Genomic DNA, 18,609 nt, shown 5'->3' with positions numbered 1-18,609 from the left:
CCTTATAAAAAATGCATAATTGTTGATTTGAATTTATTTTGTTTAATAACTTAATAAAAAGAGTTTTTATGTGCTACTTTGGTAATGAGTAAACCTAAAAGTGCATTTTAATCAATGATAGGGTTGAAAAAAAGTTATAACTTGTTTTATAGTTTTAATCACTAATTTTATATACATTTATATGATATGTATATCAAAATAAAAAAAGAACTATTTTCTTTAGATTTTCATACTTTGCAAAAATGTCTTGATCACTTTTTACACTATATTTGCTTTAAAAAGGATTCTATATCTGATTTTCACATTTAGAATGATAGATATTATGCCAATTATTTTGTTGACTTTAAAAAACACATCTTTTTTGTTCTTTCTGTAGATGTTATGTTGGCCGCTTCTACGCAGCACATCTACCTCCAACATCAGCAGCAACACCATCAGCAGCAGACGTGGAGCCAAGAGCCAACGCTTACAATCTCCCATCCTTCAACATGGGAATCGTCATCAAACATCTTTTTTGTTGATTGATTGATTGATTAGCCATAGTCTCTTAGAGTTTGGACCTAAGTAGTCATGGAGTAGGCTGAGACACTTTTGTATAGCCACTAGGGCTATCAAGCTCCACGTTCAAGCACATTATGACTTGACCCGCTATCTCATGAGAGCTACTCATTATTACCTCACCCTCGCCGAGTATGGCAGGTGTCCCAAATTAAGTCACCGTAATGAATGACGCTCTACGCAGAGGAGCTTGGGATAAGGGTAGTACTGATATTATGTACTTGACTATTAATTATCCAAACTTACTCAATAATCCCCTTCTTACACAACCAGGGGAAGTTGCGTGATGTAGTCATCTGAGAAATTCGAGTTGCCACATGGGGACTAGAACTCAAACTCTCATCACCGTAACTCAGTGCGTTACCACTGAGCTACGACGCCCCTTTTGTTAATATACCTATTTCATCATAAAATGTGAGAAACAGCTTTTTTCATATATAAGGCGAAAAAAGTAAAACTGAGGAAAATTTCATTGTCTTAAGTATGTCCTAAAGGTATAGATAAACAACTTTCATTAAATTTTTTTTTTCTCAATCTATCGTTTAAAGCATGAAATTAATTTTGCAAATAATAAAGCTGAGTTTCTTGAACAATTCCTCCATAAATAACAGCATAGCCAGCCCAGTAGAATAGATACCCCCCCCCCCCCCATAAAAGTTAAACATCTTTATTCATCTATTTATCCATTAGTTACAAAAATAACTAAACCTTACCATAAAGCTGAGTTTCTTGAACAGTTCCACCGTACTTATCAGCATAGCCGGCCCAGTAGAACAAACGCTCAATGCTTTTCTCAACTTCCTGTCAAAATGATATGGTATTAAAAGGAATCCTGCAAGAAATACACCGCTTTAACAGCTAAAAGACTGCCAAAAGTAGAACCATTACCTTAAATTTGAAGCTTGCAGCTTCAATAACCAAAAAGTTATAGGTATTGGGGTTTTGGGTCTACTTATGACAGTCTTTCAGCTGTTAAAGCGGTGTATTTCAGTAGTTAGATTGGTGAATTTCTTGCAGGGCTCCTTTAAAGATATTGTGGATGATAATTGGGTTAATTAGACCAAGTTATATTTTTTTAGTTGTCAACTTGGGGGGGGGGGGTTATTTAAAAAAAATTTATTTGAAAGGGATTTGGGGATAATTACATCCACTTAAACAAATATATGTATATTCTAAAAACTATTAAAATTTCCAAATATTACCTTATTGGCCTGTTCAGTGGTAACTCCGGTCATATCTTCAAGAAGACTTGCAAACTCAGCCTTGCGTTGATCTAAAACAATGCACATACATTTTATATAAAAGCAACAGGATGTATGTCTGCGTATGTGTGTCTGTCTGTAAACCGCTAACCGTTGAACCGATATAGTTCAATATATGTTGCTTATCATAAGTTCTGGGATGGTTTTTAACTATTTTGAGGGAGGGTACTCTCCAAAGAAATATGCCTCTAAAATGTTATAATTATCCTATTCAAGAACTGATTCCTATTACCTCAAGGTACAATGTTATAAGCAGAGCATCTCTATAATGAAGTCCTAAAAAGGTATTTGAGTAATTTTGCAACAAATTTACTTCCAATTCATTTTCAACTAATACATTTATATTCTTTTATTCAGTTGTGTCACTCTACAAGTGTTAATATTAGTTTGTCCCTCGTTGTAGGGCTTCGCTATTATGGATGTTGTCATCCTTGTTTATTACTATTTTTACCTAGATTCTCAGCAATGTAGTACAAAATCTGTTGACGATTGAATGGAGATTTCTTTTCCCAGCCAGGCTGAAGTAATAATGTATATTATTGAACATTATATATTTGAAAATATGGAATTAAAGGTAGGTGGAATATAGGCCAACTAAAGTTACCTGGATACTGATAAAAAAAAAACTATTTTCAAGTAATTTCTAAGTTATTATACATTGGTTTAGAGCAAAGCATATGTTAAAGGCATGCTCAAGTTAAGTTTTAGGAATAAAAGACAACTAACTGCACATTTATAAAATTCGAAAAATGTCTTCCAATATTGGCTATAGTAAAAATTGGCTAAAAAAATGCCATTTATTTCCTAAAACAAGAGCCTGCTTTGCTCTATCTTTGAGATTTTATATGCTATGTGTAAATTAATGTTATTACGTGTTTCCAGTAAGTAAACGGCTGGATTAATTGTTTATATAATAAGTATTTAAACTCAAAGCCGATGCATTATTCTTTACTAAAACTTAGTCTAGCCAAACAAAAACAGCAGATTTCGGTGCTTGCCGCAACCCAATCTATGCGTTTTTTTGCCAACTGCCTCCATCCACGTTCTGAACAAGGGGGAATGGAGCGCTTTTTGTTTATGCAATGAATAGCGGCGTAAGTGGCGAGAGCTGCAAAAAAAAAGCAAAAAGCTCCACGGGCCACCCCCAAAGAAGCACAAATAAAGATGTGGGAGGAACCAATTCTTGAAGGTCAAAATTTTCTAAGGGATTCGATCATGATATTCTCAGTATATAATATGCATAAAATTGAACAGAGAACAATAGTTTCAGGTACCGATTTTGAAATCAAAATTATTTTTGTTCCAGACATTTCTTTTAAGATTTACCTGAGCCTTTAGTGCAGCCTCTACTGCATTTCTAACATCTTTCCTGTTGGAATCTCCAACTTGGGCCAACACTTTACCTAAAATTTAATAAGGAAAAATTATTTTGTGCCTTCACGTAAAGCCCTTGTTGAGCAGAGATGACTCTAACCTTATTTTTTAAAGTATCGAAAATAGGGAAGAGGAAGTTTTTTTTTATCATATGGCCAACCCCTGCAGGGGGTCCAAACCCTACGGTGCTAGTATGCAGTACCCTAACCCTACCAAACCTGGCCTGGGTCTACAGTTATATACAACACACTAAAAAATCACCCCCTTCTAATGCTAATATAAATTTTATTAATTGGTCAGTTTGTTTATCCAGTAGGATGGAAGGGGATGGGGTAAAGGGGGTGGATAGAGGGTATGGTTATTTTAGCCAGCTACGAGTTTCACTTTATTAGAGTATATGAAAATCTAGTGCAACAGCCAAGTAATTATATAACAATTGGTACTGCTATGTTGGATATTATCACCTTCTGCTAATCTAACAGTCTTGAAGTAGTTCTCATCTGGACGCTTTTGTGCCCCATCATAGTATAGCTTATACGGTTGAAATAGAACAGACAGACACACGAACAGACAGGCAGACATTGTTCTACTTTATATTATAAATTATCACCTTCTGCTGATCTAACAGTCTTGCAGTAGTTCCCATCTGGACGCTTTTGTGCCCCACCATAGTACAACTTATACGTTCTAAATAAAGAAGATAGGGTCAATTCCAGTTTTAAAATATTCCTAGTAAGGAATGCTTCGAACAGCCAAACGGTTGAAAATATAAATTATGCTCGCCAAAACATTGTAGGTCTTCTTATGTCGCTTAAAACAGTGTGCATGTGCAGGCATGATATGCATGTTCAGGCCGTTTGGCAGCTAGCAGTCTTTAAAATTCATAGTTTGTTGGAGATATTCGTTACCAGGAACATTTTACTACGAACTGAACTTTACCCAAAATATAATGGATATAGAATGTCTAGATGATCAATCCATTAAATGGGCCAATAGGTACATAACACGTGTACACACATTTAAATAAAAAGCAGTTTTTTCAAAGACCCAATTGGAAGAGGGTCTCCACCATGTGGGCAAAATTACATAGAGTTTTTTTTTATTATTTTACTTGAATTACCTGTCCACAGGAACAGAGCCTTCATGGTTGCCATTCAAAGAGGGTAGTCCTCCTTCATAATCTTTTCCAAACTAAACAGAAAAAAATAATATCAATGTGAAAATTATGCTTTTTAATTCGAAAAAAAAATATTTTTGTTCCTAGGACAAACGCAGGAGTGAAAATGTCGGAGTGAACACTTAACTTATCCTAACCTATTTCAAACCATCTTATAGGTCTTTTAAATGACAAAACCCTGCAGGGGGCCTTATATGTATATTCATATCTTAAACTAACCTAACCTGTATAAAAATACTTAAATATCCCCACCCCCTTATTTTCAATTTATTTAGTTATTTTTCCTTTCCCTTTGTCCTAAAAGTGCGGGTCTTCAAAGTACCCATAATAACCAATTTTAACCCATCCTGAAAGTAAAACAAACAAATGTGAGATTTCCCCCCCCCCTCCCTCTTGTTAAAATAAGGTGTGTTGGGTACCAGAGCTCAATGGGGTACTTTTACGTTTTTAAAAGCGAATCTTTTCTATAATTAGGGTCGGTAAGTCCGCCCGTCCTTAACAGATAGCTTTTTTCGTTATATTAGGCAGGTTAGACTTGTTCTATTGATTTCAAACTTTGCATGGTGATTCCTGTAGTAGTTAGGTACGATTTAGAAAACGTAGCAACTCTATAATCATTACCAGAATGTCCGTACGTCCATTTTATACATGTTGATTTTTTTTTTTTTTTAACAACAAATTTTTATGTGATCTAATAATCCGATTGATCTGATTTTTGGTATACTGATTCCTGGGACAACAAAGTACAATATTAAAAGCGAAGCAACTCTATAATTAAGGCCTAAAAATGTAAGTATGTCCATAAACATTATTCTGTATCAAGCAGATTTTCAACAATCTTACTTACAATTTTGCTTCGACTCTTATACATTTATATTCTGATTATTCAGTTCTGACACTATACAAGTGTTAATGTCCGTTTGTCCTACCGTTTCAGTGCTTCGCTTTTATAGATGTTGTCATCCTTGTTCATTTTGTTTTTCCCCCTCATTAGTAGCATAATTACTTTAACTATTGGTGTTTACCTTCTTCAGATCAATATCAGGCTTAGGAAGAATCTCAGAAGTCTGCCATGCGGGCTAAATAAAAAGATATTATATATATTACTAGCAGTCACGCCCCTAGAGACTCCTAGGGGTACTGGTTATTAGGGGGGATGGGAATTCAATACCCAACACCCATTTTCAAATTAAATCTTTTTAAAAATACCAAAAAATTAGGGTAATTTGTCTTGGAGGGGTGGTGGGTCCCTTCCCCAAAACAATTAAGAATCTTTTTAGAACCTATAAAGAACTGCATTGTAAAGGAGAACCATATAATTTCAACGGTTAGCCAGATCCTTCACTACAAACAGACACACAGACAAAATAATCTACTTCCAGTGACTTTTTAAGTTCAGTTGAAAACAAACAAGCAGAAAAAGTAGCATAAACCATCCCAATATTTAATCATAAAAATCTGCTTCAAAAAAAGTATTAAATTATTAAGCAATGCCAAATTTGAATTATATAAAAATAATAATAATTTTGTTGTGATGTTTTACCTTAGCATACTCGAATAGTCCTTCTCTGCCCCCATCACGACCAAAACCAGATTGCTGTAATACAAAGATCACTATAGAATTTATTATGCTTTATTAGGCATGGCTTTGACACCGATTAATATTCGCAGGACCGGTTCTAAGCCATTCTGAAAAATAATGTAAAGCATCGGATTACAGATAATTTTCCTCGAATAATCAAGTAAATATTTTTAAATTCGTACAATTATTTGGGGGTATATTTCTATTTTTAGCTCTGCAATCTTTTTCTATAGGTGCCAGAGTAGATTTTTGATATACCTTTGAAAATTAAGTAAAAAACAGTTTAATGAGTATAAGATTGTGTACCTTGTAACCGCCGAAGCCAGCTGCCGCATCAAACATGTTATGACAGTTGATCCAAACAGCTCCTGCCTAAAAAAAGTATATGTTATTTAATACCTATATTTGCGACAAGTTTTACTACACAGCAACAACCGATTCTTAACAACTACAAAAGATTTTCCCACTCTCAGGGGGTTGGAACCTGCGATATCTATAATACAAAGTAGCTTGATGTCTGTCCGTCCGTCCGTCTGTCTGTCTGTCTGTCTATCTGTCCGTCCGTCCGTCTGTCCCTTAAGATCTCGATAACCGCTGAACCGATCGGATTGTACTCTTCAGAGTATATACCTATTGATCCTGTGATGGTTTTAAGATATTTTTTGGGGGGTGGGATACCCCAAACCCCCCAAAAAATGAAACCCCTCCCCCCTCAATTAAAAAAAAATTATTTAAAATTACTGGTAGAGTGGGGGCATCTCCAGAGGTAATTATTTTTTTTAAAATTATTTAAAATTAGTGGGGGCATTTCCACCAAAGGAACTTAATTTTTTCTCTCTTTAAATATCTCTTGAGGCAAAGCCCCTAGAGGCTAGGGGCGAAGCCGCTAGTATACAGATAAAGTATCTAACATTTATTGGTTGATCTATTTATTTATATTGTTTACAATTTTACGAATTAACTTCAGTTATATTTATCTAATTTTATGATTTTTTGTTGTTGAAATTTTCTATAATATTAAAACAATATGTAATATGAATTTATAGAAAGGCCCAGATCCTGTAGAAATAAATTGGAGCCATAGCCTTGTCACGACTTCCGGAAAAAGGTCGAACAATCAAAGAGTCTCTGTTCCATTTAGTTAAGCTTACGCATTTGAAGTCTCTAAAAGATTGAGTTTACTAAAAAGAATATTACCTTTATCATTTTGGCTGTTTCTAAGGCGAGGGGTAGTTGTTCTGTATGTACACTAGCTCCAAGTCCATACATAGTATTATTAGCTATAGATATAGCTTCCTAGAAATATAAACACTATGATAACATCTATAATAATAATAATAATATTTCTGTATGTACACTAGCTCCAAGTCCATACATAGTATTATTAGCTATAGATATAGCTTCCTAGAAATATAAACACTATAATAACATCTATAATAATAATAATATTTCTGTATGTACACTAGCTCCAAGTCCATACATAGTATTATTAGCTATAGATATAGCTTCCTAGAAATATAAACACTATGATAACATCTATAATAATAATAATAATAGTTCCGTATGTACACTAGCTCCAAGTCCATACATAGTATTATTAGCTATAGATATAGCTTCCTAGAAATATAAACACTATAATAACATCTATAATAATAATAATATTTCTGTATGTACACTAGCTCCAAGTCCATACATAGTATTATTAGCTATAGATATAGCTTCCTACAAATATAAACACTATGATAACATCTATAATAAAAATAATAATAGTTCTGTATGTACACTAGCTCCAAGTCCATACATAGTATTATTAGCTATAGATATAGCTTCCTACAAATATAAACACTATAATAACATCTATAATAATAATAATTATATTTCTGTATGTACACTAGCTCCAAGTCCATACATAGTATTATTAGCTATAGATATAGCTTCCTAGAAATATAAACACTATAATAACATCTATAATAATAATAATAGTTCTGTATGTACACTAGCTCCAAGTCCATACATAGTATTATTAGCTATAGATATAGCTTCCTAGAAATATAAACACTATAATAATAATAATATTTCTGTATGTACACTAGCTCCAAGTCCATACATAGTATTATTAGCTATAGATATAGCTTCCTACAAATATAAACACTATAATAACATCTATAATAATAATAATAATAATAATAGTTCTGTATGTACACTAGCTCCAAGTCCATACATAGTATTATTAGCTATAGATATAGCTTCCTAGAAATATAAACACTATAATAACATCTATAATAATAATAATAATTCTGTATGTACACTAGCTCCAAGTCCATACATAGTATTATTAGCTATAGATATAGCTTCCTAGAAATATAAACACTATAATAACATCTATAATATTAATAATAATATTTCTGTATGTACACTAGCTCCAAGTCCATACATAGTATTATTAGCTATAGATATAGCTTCCTAGAAATATAAACACTATAATAACATCTATAATAATAATAATAATAGTTCTGTATGTACACTAGCTCCAAGTCCATACATAGTATTATTAGCTATAGATATAGCTTCCTAGAAATATAAACACTATGATAACATCTATAATGATAATAATAATAGTTCTGTATGTACACTAGCTCCAAGTCCATACATAGTATTATTAGCTATAGATATAGCTTCCTAGAAATATAAACACTATAATAACATCTATAATAATAATAATATTTCTGTATGTACACTAGCTCCAAGTCCATACATAGTATTATTAGCTATAGATATAGCTTCCTACAAATATAAACACTATGATAACATCTATAATAAAAATAATAATAGTTCTGTATGTACACTAGCTCCAAGTCCATACATAGTATTATTAGCTATAGATATAGCTTCCTAGAAATATAAACACTATAATAGCATCTATAATAATAATAATATTTCTGTATGTACACTAGCTCCAAGTCCATACATAGTATTATAAGCTATAGATATAGCTTCCTAGAAATATAAACACTATAATAACATCTATAATATTAATAATATTTCTGTATGTACACTAGCTCCAAGTCCATACATAGTATTATAAGCTATAGATATAGCTTCCTAGAAATATAAACACTATAATAACATCTATAATAATAATAATATTTCTGTATGTACACTAGCTCCAAGTCCATACATAGTATTATTAGCTATAGATATAGCTTCCTACAAATATAAACACTATAATAACATCTATAATAATAATAATAGTTCTGTATGTACACTAGCTCCAAGTCCATACATAGTATTATTAGCTATAGATATAGCTTCCTACAAATATAAACACTATAATAACATCTATAATAATAATAATTATATTTCTGTATGTACACTAGCTCCAAGTCCATACATAGTATTATTAGCTATAGATATAGCTTCCTAGAAATATAAACACTATAATAACATCTATAATAATAATAATATTTCTGTATGTACACTAGCTCCAAGTCCATACATAGTATTATTAGCTATAGATATAGCTTCCTACAAATATAAACACTATAATAACATCTATAATAATAATAATAATAGTTCTGTATGTACACTAGCTCCAAGTCCATACATAGTATTATTAGCTATAGATATAGCTTCCTAGAAATATAAACACTATAATAACATCTATAATATTAATAATAATATTTCTGTATGTACACTAGCTCCAAGTCCATACATAGTATTATTAGCTATAGATATAGCTTCCTACAAATATAAACACTATAATAACATCTATAATAATAATAATAATAATAATAATAGTTCTGTATGTACACTAGCTCCAAGTCCATACATAGTATTATTAGCTATAGATATAGCTTCCTAGAAATATAAACACTATAATAACATCTATAATATTAATAATAATAGTTCTGTATGTACACTAGCTCCAAGTCCATACATAGTATCATTAGCTATAGATATAGCTTCCTACAAATATAAACACTATAATAACATCTATAATAATAATAATTATATTTCTGTATGTACACTAGCTCCAAGTCCATACATAGTATTATTAGCTATAGATATAGCTTCCTACAAATATAAACACTATAATAACATCTATAATAATAATAATAATAATAATAGTTCTGTATGTACACTAGCTCCAAGTCCATACATAGTATTATTAGCTATAGATATAGCTTCCTAGAAATATAAACACTATAATAACATCTATAATATTAATAATAATAGTTCTGTATGTACACTAGCTCCAAGTCCATACATAGTATTATTAGCTATAGATATAGCTTCCTACAAATATAAACACTATAATAACATCTATAATAATAATAATATTAATAATAATAGTTCTGTATGTACACTAGCTCCAAGTCCATACATAGTATTATTAGCTATAGATATAGCTTCCTAGAAATATAAACACTATAATAACATCTATAATAATAATAATTATATTTCTGTATGTACACTAGCTCCAAGTCCATACATAGTATTATTAGCTATAGATATAGCTTCCTAGAAATATAAACACTATAATAACATCTATAATAATAATAATAATAATAGTTATTATTAGCTATAGATATAGCTTCCTAGAAATATAAACACTATAATAACATCTATAATAATAATAATAGTTCTGTATGTACACTAGCTCCAAGTCCATACATAGTATTATTAGCTATAGATATAGCTTCCTACAAATATAAACACTATAATAACATCTATAATAATAATAATAATATTTCTGTATGTACACTAGCTCCAAGTCCATACATAGTATTATTAGCTATAGATATAGCTTCCTACAAATATAAACACTATAATAACATCTATAATAATAATAATAATATTTCTGTATGTACACTAGCTCCAAGTCCATACATAGTATTATTAGCTATAGATATAGCTTCCTAGAAATATAAACACTATAATAACATCTATAATAATAATAATAATTCTGTATGTACACTAGCTCCAAGTCCATACATAGTATTATTAGCTATAGATATAGCTTCCTAGAAATATAAACACTATAATAACATAATAATAATAATATTTCTGTATGTACACTAGCTCCAAGTCCATACATAGTATTATTAGCTATAGATATAGCTTCCTAGAAATATAAACACTATAATAACATAATAATAATAATATTTCTGTATGTACACTAGCTCCAAGTCCATACATAGTATTATTAGCTATAGATATAGCTTCTTACAAATATAAACACTATAATAACATAATAATAATAATATTTCTGTATGTACACTAGCTCCAAGTCCATACATAGTATTATTAGCTATAGATATAGCTTCCTAGAAATATAAACACTATAATAACATAATAATAATAATATTTCTGTATGTACACTAGCTCCAAGTCCATACATAGTATTATTAGCTATAGATATAGCTTCCTACAAATATAAACACTATAATAACATCTATAATAATAATAATAATAGTTCTGTATGTACACTAGCTCCAAGTCCATACATAGTATTATTAGCTATAGATATAGCTTCCTAGAAATATAAACACTATAATAACATTTATAATAATAATAATAATAGTTCTGTATGTACACTAGCTCCAAGTCCATACATAGTATTATTAGCTATAGATATAGCTTCTTACAAATATAAACACTATAATAACATAATAATAATAATATTTCTGTATGTACACTAGCTCCAAGTCCATACATAGTATTATTAGCTATAGATATAGCTTCCTAGAAATATAAACACTATAATAACATAATAATAATAATATTTCTGTATGTACACTAGCTCCAAGTCCATACATAGTATTATTAGCTATAGATATAGCTTCCTACAAATATAAACACTATAATAACATCTATAATAATAATAATAATAATTCTGTATGTACACTAGCTCCAAGTCCATACATAGTATTATTAGCTATAGATATAGCTTCCTAGAAATATAAACACTATAATAACATCTATAATAATAATAATAATAATATTTCTGTATGTACACTAGCTCCAAGTCCATACATAGTATTATTAGCTATAGATATAGCTTCCTACAAATATAAACACTATAATAACATCTATAATAATAATAATATTTCTGTATGTACACTAGCTCCAAGTCCATACATTGTATTATTAGCTATAGATATAGCTTCCTACATTTTACAACATGACTGACAAACTGACGGTCAAAGTAAATTACATACTCGATGCTCATTGGTACAGGAAATCTTCACAAAAAAATTCAGCCGTCTATCTTAAATAGCAGCTGAGAAAATCTCATTTCCCCCATAGCGTTACGGACGGACAGACAGACAAAGTAAATTATAGAGTAGGAAACAACCTTTTCAGTTCTGAAGGGCAGAGCCACCAAAACAGGACCAAATATTTCCTCCATAACTACTCTGCTTGCAGTATTCACCCCTGAAAATAGGATCAAACATTCATAAAAGCGAAGCACTAAAACGGTAGGACAAACGAATATTGGTCCTAGGACAAACGCAGGAGTCCCAAACGTCGGAGTGGACAAACGCAGGAGTATAAACTTAACCTCACCTAACCTATTTTAAACCATTTTCTAGGTTTTTTAAATTCCTAACCCCTGCGGGGGGTTTATTTGTATATTCATATCTTAACCTAACCTAACCTGTATAGAAATACGTGATTAAATTAATATTTTACCACTCCCGCGTTTGTCCACTCCGACGTTTTGGACTCCTGCGTTTGTCCTGGAACCCAAACATTAACACTTGTAGAGTATCAGAACTGAATAAGCAGAATATAAATGTTGCTAAAAAGTTTTAAAATCAAAATTTTTAAATGGACGTACGGACTTTATGGTAACAATTATAGAGTTGCTACGCTTCTAAATCGTACCTAAATGTTACAGGAATCATAATACAAAATTTGAAATCGATAGAACGATTCTAATATGTCTAAATCATCGAAAAGAGCTAACCGTTAAAGACGTACGGGACGAAACTAATTATGGAAAAGCCCCGTTTTTATTAAAAATAAAACAAGGATGACAACATCCATAAGTAACGAAGCACATAAAATATTATGGATGGACCAACGAACAAAGAGAGTTATTGAGCAGATATTTAGTGTAAAAAACACATGCAACAGAAAAAAATTATATATAGAAAGATAAAAATCACGAAACCTTACTGCAAAAATATGTCTATACTCTATAATAATAGCATGACCGATAACCTTTAAAATCATGTCTTTCCCAGATACAGATACAGACGGACAGACAGACATTTTGAATTATACAGTTGCTTTACAGAATTGATGATTCTTGACATAGGTTGTGCTACTAATTTTTATCTTTAGATCTATCTATATTAAACCAACTAGCCCATACATGATGGACAGACGGACATACAGTTCATATTGATGTTTACCATATTTAAACTTCTTGACAAAGGTTGTGCTACCAAAGGGTAGGCTATAAAGATCTATTAAACCACCTAGCCCATACAAGATGTACAATGTACATATATAACCTGAGATCTAAAGGAATAAGACAATGGCCGATAAATTAATATACATACCAGATGATGGTACACAAAATCACCCCTTCCATAGATTACAATTAGTGGTTGAAACGGTTTTGACACTCAACTTAATGAACCAACAAATCAAAATTAAATAAAAATCCCTAAGGTTGTTAAGCAAGGAATATAACCTGTAATTAGGGTAGGTGGATAGTAGCATCCTTGCGGGGCCTCCACTTGGAAAACATCAGCTCCTTCCTCTCTAGCACCTTCTACAAACTCAGCCACAGACTAAATAATTTAGTCATTTACTGCATCGTGTTGTAGACAGCTTTCCGCGGATATTTATATGAAAATTTTTGAGTTTTAAATCAGTTTTGTTATCCATCTATCTACTATTCCATCTATTTAATCATCATTCACATCTATTAACCTATCCCTCATCTATTAATTAATAACCACAACATGTTTGACTATCTGTTTGTCTGTTTGTTTGTCTATTTGTCTGTCTGTCTGTTTGTCAGTCTGTCTGCCTGTCTGTCTGTTTGTCTGTCTGTTTGTCTGTCTGTTTGTCTGTTTGTTTGTCTGTTTGTCTGCCTGTCTATTTGTCTGTCTGTCTGTGTTTGTATGTCTATCCGTCTGTATGTGTGTCAATCCCTGAAACACTCCCTTCAAAGAGAAATAATTATTCTCAAAACTTCTATTTTACTTTCAAAACTCATGAGCTCCTAGAGACCCTATGCTATGCCGAGAATACAAAATATTAAAAAAATCTATCTATCCATTTATCTCTCTCCCTACCTTTCTCTGAGATTCATCGACAATAGCTGCCATATCAATGCACTTATCCATACTGCCTCCAATCCTAAGAATTATAATTCATAAATGGTGTTTTATTAATGAAACAAAAGTATTGCTTAATTCAACCTACTTACCATTGACAGAAATCAATAATCAATATGTATAAAAAAAACATTTTATGGTTTTCAACAAATTATGCCATAAAAACCTGTTTTTTCCAAAGTGCCGAATTTTATATAAAAGATTAATAGAACATATCCAATTTAAAATTCAAATTCCATGGCTTGTGTTAATACTAGAAGAATGTCATGCATACCATTAGAAACCATAAAATATATTTTTTTAAATACAAAATGCCCCACATCAATAAAGAAAATGAGATATTGATTATTGATTTCTGTCAATGGTAAGTGGGTTAAACTAAGCAATTCTTTTGTTTCATTAAAAAAAACACTCTGGATAAGTTTAGCTCGTAAGGGCGAGCCTGCTGTCCGTGACACTTTCACGTCAGGTCAAACTAAAGTGAGCAAATCTCTCCTTTTGATTGTTAAACCTTTATTTGAAAGTCCCAACAGTGCACAGGCCTGTTTTGTGCCAAGGCTTTCCCTTTTCTTAACTTTTGATGTCAGGCATCTGAAACAGAAGCAGTAAGAACCTTTATATCCAAAAAAAAACCTGCAGTTTATCTAAGAAAGCAACCAAAAAAAATGGACGGACTAATTATTGAGTAGCTTTACTGCTAAAACTCGAAATTTTCCAACTGTTTTACCTAAAGGATGCAAGCCTCTTCTTGAGTTTGTCAATAAACTTTTCATATACAGGTTCCTGGACAAGCAGCTTGGAGCCTGCAGAGCAGACCTGACCTGAAAAATGTGTTCTCATAATAGACAAAATATATCTAGATGGTCCAACTGACCCCAAAATTCGTTAAAATTAAAAAGGGATTCCATAGCATAAAAACAACTTTGTTATTTTTTGCATTCAAGTTCAAGTTACAAAAAAAAAATTAGGATATAATTTCTAGAAAGCTAACTTTATTCAAAGGAATTCAACTATTCATAGCGAACATATTATAGGTTTTGTCATGGGCTTAATGTTATACTAGGAAATAAGTTTTTATACGATATGATTTACCCAAGAAAGAGCTTTATCCTTAGAAATGTGACTCTTTAGCTGACTCATTATGCGAATTTCAACCAATGACATGTCTGGAATGTAGCTTCACTGTTCTCCTATTGGCTGATTTAGAAAGCATGTCCCTAGAGTATCTCTTTGTTTTCATGTGTACTGTTTTTTTTCGCCCTAAATGTTAACAGGGTTTCTACATACTAAGAACAAAAACTTCCTAATGCTTAATTATCAGGATGTCTATCATAAAACAGTGTGCGGGCATGATCTGTACGTTCAGCCGTTTGGCAGCTAGCAGCCTTTACAATTCATAGATTTTTGGAAATATTCGTTACCAGGAATATTTTACCGTGAACTGAAGTTGATCCATGAATGGTCGTCTATTCTCCCCCCCCCCCCTTCCTTTGCTTTTCTACAATGACATTACCTTGGTTAAACCAGATAGCATCTACAACACTTTCAACTAAAATAAATAAAAAAATTTTATTTATTTAGTATTGAACATTGAATTATTTATGCATCAATGTATCTATCAAAGTATCTATCTATGTATATATTTACCAATGTACCTATCAATGTAACTATCAATGTATCTATCTATGTATCTATCAATTTATCTATCAATGTATCTATCAATGTATCTATCAATGTATCTATCAATGTATATATCAATGTATCTATCAATGTATCTATCAGTGTATCTATCAATGTATATATCAATTTATCTATCGATGTATCTATCAATGTATCTATCAATGTATCTATCAATGTATCTATCAATGTATATATCAATGTATCTATCAATGTATCTATCAGTGTATCTATCAATGTATCTATCAGTGTATCTATCAATGTATATATCAATGTATATATCAATGTATATATCAATTTATCTATCAATTTATCTATCAATGTATATATCAATGTATATATCAATGTATATATCAATGTATATATCAATGTATATATCAATGTATATATCAATGTATCTATCAATGTATCTATCAATGTATATGTGAATGGATGTATCTATGTATCTATCTATGTATCCCACCTGCAGAGTCTAGATCAGCATTATGATAGACAATGACTGGAGATTTGCCCCCCAATTCCAAAGATATTTTCTTTCCAGTACCAGCTGTGGCCTCTCTCAGTACCTTACCAATCTCAGTGGATCCTAAACACATATTTTATCCTTTCATAAAAGAAAAATGAAGTCTTTGTCTGTATCAAATGATCTCTCTAACCGCGGAACCGATAAGGTTATCATTTACAGTATTTTGGAGAAGGTTACCCTGGGTAAAATTAAAAAAAATATTTTTTCTTTTTATACTAAAATCTGAAGTATCCCCTATTATTAAACTATTTACAATATTACCAGTAGCACCCCTCTTTTAAGTAAAAACTTTAAAATTAAGCCATATCCCTAGTTTATTTATCAAAATAATAATGAGGTTCAATGCTGGAAGGTGTTAAAAACCACTTGCTCTCATTTGTGCATAGTCCCCTTTACTGGCCAAAAAAAAACAATAAAATGCATACCTGTAAATGCAACTTTATCGACAAGCCTATGTTCCGCCAAAACTTGTCCCATGGCTCCGCCCCCAGTAATAACGTTAAACACACCAGCTGGAAGTCCAGCCTCAGCACAAATCTATAAAAGTAATAGCATGTCTGTCTTATTGTGTGTTTGTGTCTGTCTGTATCGGAGGATCTGTAAAAACAGGATATCAGTTTTATATAAAATTAATGAGATATCTAGCTGTCTGTCTGTTCCAAATATGGTTCTCCCTTACAGTGGAGCTTCTCATAGGTGTCCAGGAAAGGTTTATTACTATTTTAGTGGAGGATACATCCACATTGAAAAATATAACCTCCCCCCCCCCCCCCCCCCCAACTCTATATTTTACTTTTTCTTTTTGAAAATAGAATTAAAAGGGGGAGGGGTTGATACAATCCCCCTTCAAGTGCCACTTAAGACGTCCTAAGGGGGTACCATAAAACTAGGAAGCTATTTTAATGTAGTTTTACAACAAGCGGCTATTCATCTAGCCATCCATTCATTTATCCATCTTTTCATCTACCCATCTTTTCATCTATCCATCTTTTCATTAATCCATCTATTCATCTATCATTCTATTCATTTATCAATCTATCAATCTATTCATTTATCAATCTATCCGTCTATTCATCTATCAATCTATCCGTCTATTCATTAAATCATCTATCTATTTCTCTATGAATGATACCTCAGCAAATAGTAGGGCAGATAATCTTGTATAAGTAGCTGGTTTCAACACAACAGTATTGCCCATGGCCAATGCGGGGGCAACCTAATGTAATTAGAATTTATGTAATTAATGTAAATAGAATTTAGGTTGCTAATATAGTCCTTAGATATTGGTGAATACGTTCCTCTAGTAGGAGGGGAGGGGATGGGGTAAAGTCATATGGGGGAGGGTGTTTTTATATAAGCCAGCTGAAAGAAACATTTTAACAGGGTAGGCAATAACCTCTCACAATATTTACATTTTCTATACTGAGATTTAAACCAATTATAAAATGTTACAAGACATTTAGCTAATGAAAGCTTCGGTTTAATTTAATATAGATATATGGACTGACAGACACTATTTTGTTATAGAGAATCTCCCCCTCTACAAAATATAACAAAATTAAAGACATTTCAACTTTAACTTTGATATAGGTTTACAGACAGACACTATTTAGTTATAGTATCCCTGTACCGACCAGAATGTTACTAAAGTCCGAATAATAGGCGGAATCAAATGTCGTTTTCAAATGAAAATTAAAATAAACATTATTTAGTTCTACAAAAAATTACCAACCTTACAAGTTAGAAGCATAAGGGGGAAGTTCCAAGGTACAATACCCCCCACAACTAACTTTGATATATGTATACGTACATACAATATTTAGTTATAGAGTATCGCTGTACTAACCCGAATGTTACTCAAGTCCGATAAATAGGCAGAATGAAATGTTGTCTGCAAAAAAGGAAATTCGGACAGACATTATATTACCAACCTTCCAAGTTAGAAGCATAAGGGGGAAGTTCCAAGGTACAATAGCACCCACAACTCCAACACTCTCCCATCCAGGAAGGGTCTCCTAAAAAATTACAATATAGTAAATAAAAGTTTAAATTGACCAAAGGTTATTAATTAAAATTTAAATAATTTGTTTGCA

The 18,609-nt window shown here is 31.7% G+C and overlaps 1 protein-coding gene across 2 annotated transcripts in view; it reads right to left on the bottom strand.

Annotated features, from left to right (window-relative positions):
* The window catches only part of LOC145332786 (aldehyde dehydrogenase family 16 member A1-like), a 43,516-nt gene that overhangs the window by 7,446 nt on the left and 17,461 nt on the right, over positions 1 to 18,609 (bottom strand). For both annotated transcript variants that reach the window (XM_080177842.1, XM_080177843.1), the window contains exons 9-27: positions 18,448 to 18,531; positions 17,649 to 17,732; positions 16,942 to 17,053; positions 16,454 to 16,576; positions 15,827 to 15,862; positions 15,041 to 15,134; positions 14,272 to 14,335; positions 13,662 to 13,761; positions 12,312 to 12,391; positions 7,151 to 7,249; positions 6,260 to 6,325; positions 5,915 to 5,968; positions 5,397 to 5,450; positions 4,315 to 4,385; positions 3,805 to 3,881; positions 3,147 to 3,223; positions 2,272 to 2,338; positions 1,761 to 1,831; positions 1,272 to 1,359 (exon numbers count right to left, since the gene is read on the bottom strand). In XM_080177842.1, the coding sequence (XP_080033968.1) occupies positions 1,272 to 1,359; positions 1,761 to 1,831; positions 2,272 to 2,338; positions 3,147 to 3,223; positions 3,805 to 3,881; positions 4,315 to 4,385; positions 5,397 to 5,450; positions 5,915 to 5,968; positions 6,260 to 6,325; positions 7,151 to 7,249; positions 12,312 to 12,391; positions 13,662 to 13,761; positions 14,272 to 14,335; positions 15,041 to 15,134; positions 15,827 to 15,862; positions 16,454 to 16,576; positions 16,942 to 17,053; positions 17,649 to 17,732; positions 18,448 to 18,531 (1,501 nt within the window). The remainder of the gene's footprint in view (positions 1 to 1,271; positions 1,360 to 1,760; positions 1,832 to 2,271; positions 2,339 to 3,146; positions 3,224 to 3,804; positions 3,882 to 4,314; positions 4,386 to 5,396; positions 5,451 to 5,914; positions 5,969 to 6,259; positions 6,326 to 7,150; positions 7,250 to 12,311; positions 12,392 to 13,661; positions 13,762 to 14,271; positions 14,336 to 15,040; positions 15,135 to 15,826; positions 15,863 to 16,453; positions 16,577 to 16,941; positions 17,054 to 17,648; positions 17,733 to 18,447; positions 18,532 to 18,609) is intronic.

Source organism: Acartia tonsa, chromosome 11 (genome assembly GCF_053477335.1).
Source record: "Acartia tonsa isolate MP-2025a chromosome 11, ASM5347733v1, whole genome shotgun sequence".
In the NCBI taxonomy this organism is placed as follows: Eukaryota; Metazoa; Arthropoda; class Copepoda; order Calanoida; family Acartiidae; genus Acartia; species Acartia tonsa.
Note: the sequence above shows the minus strand (reverse complement) of the source record. Positions and strands in the feature narration are given on the sequence as shown.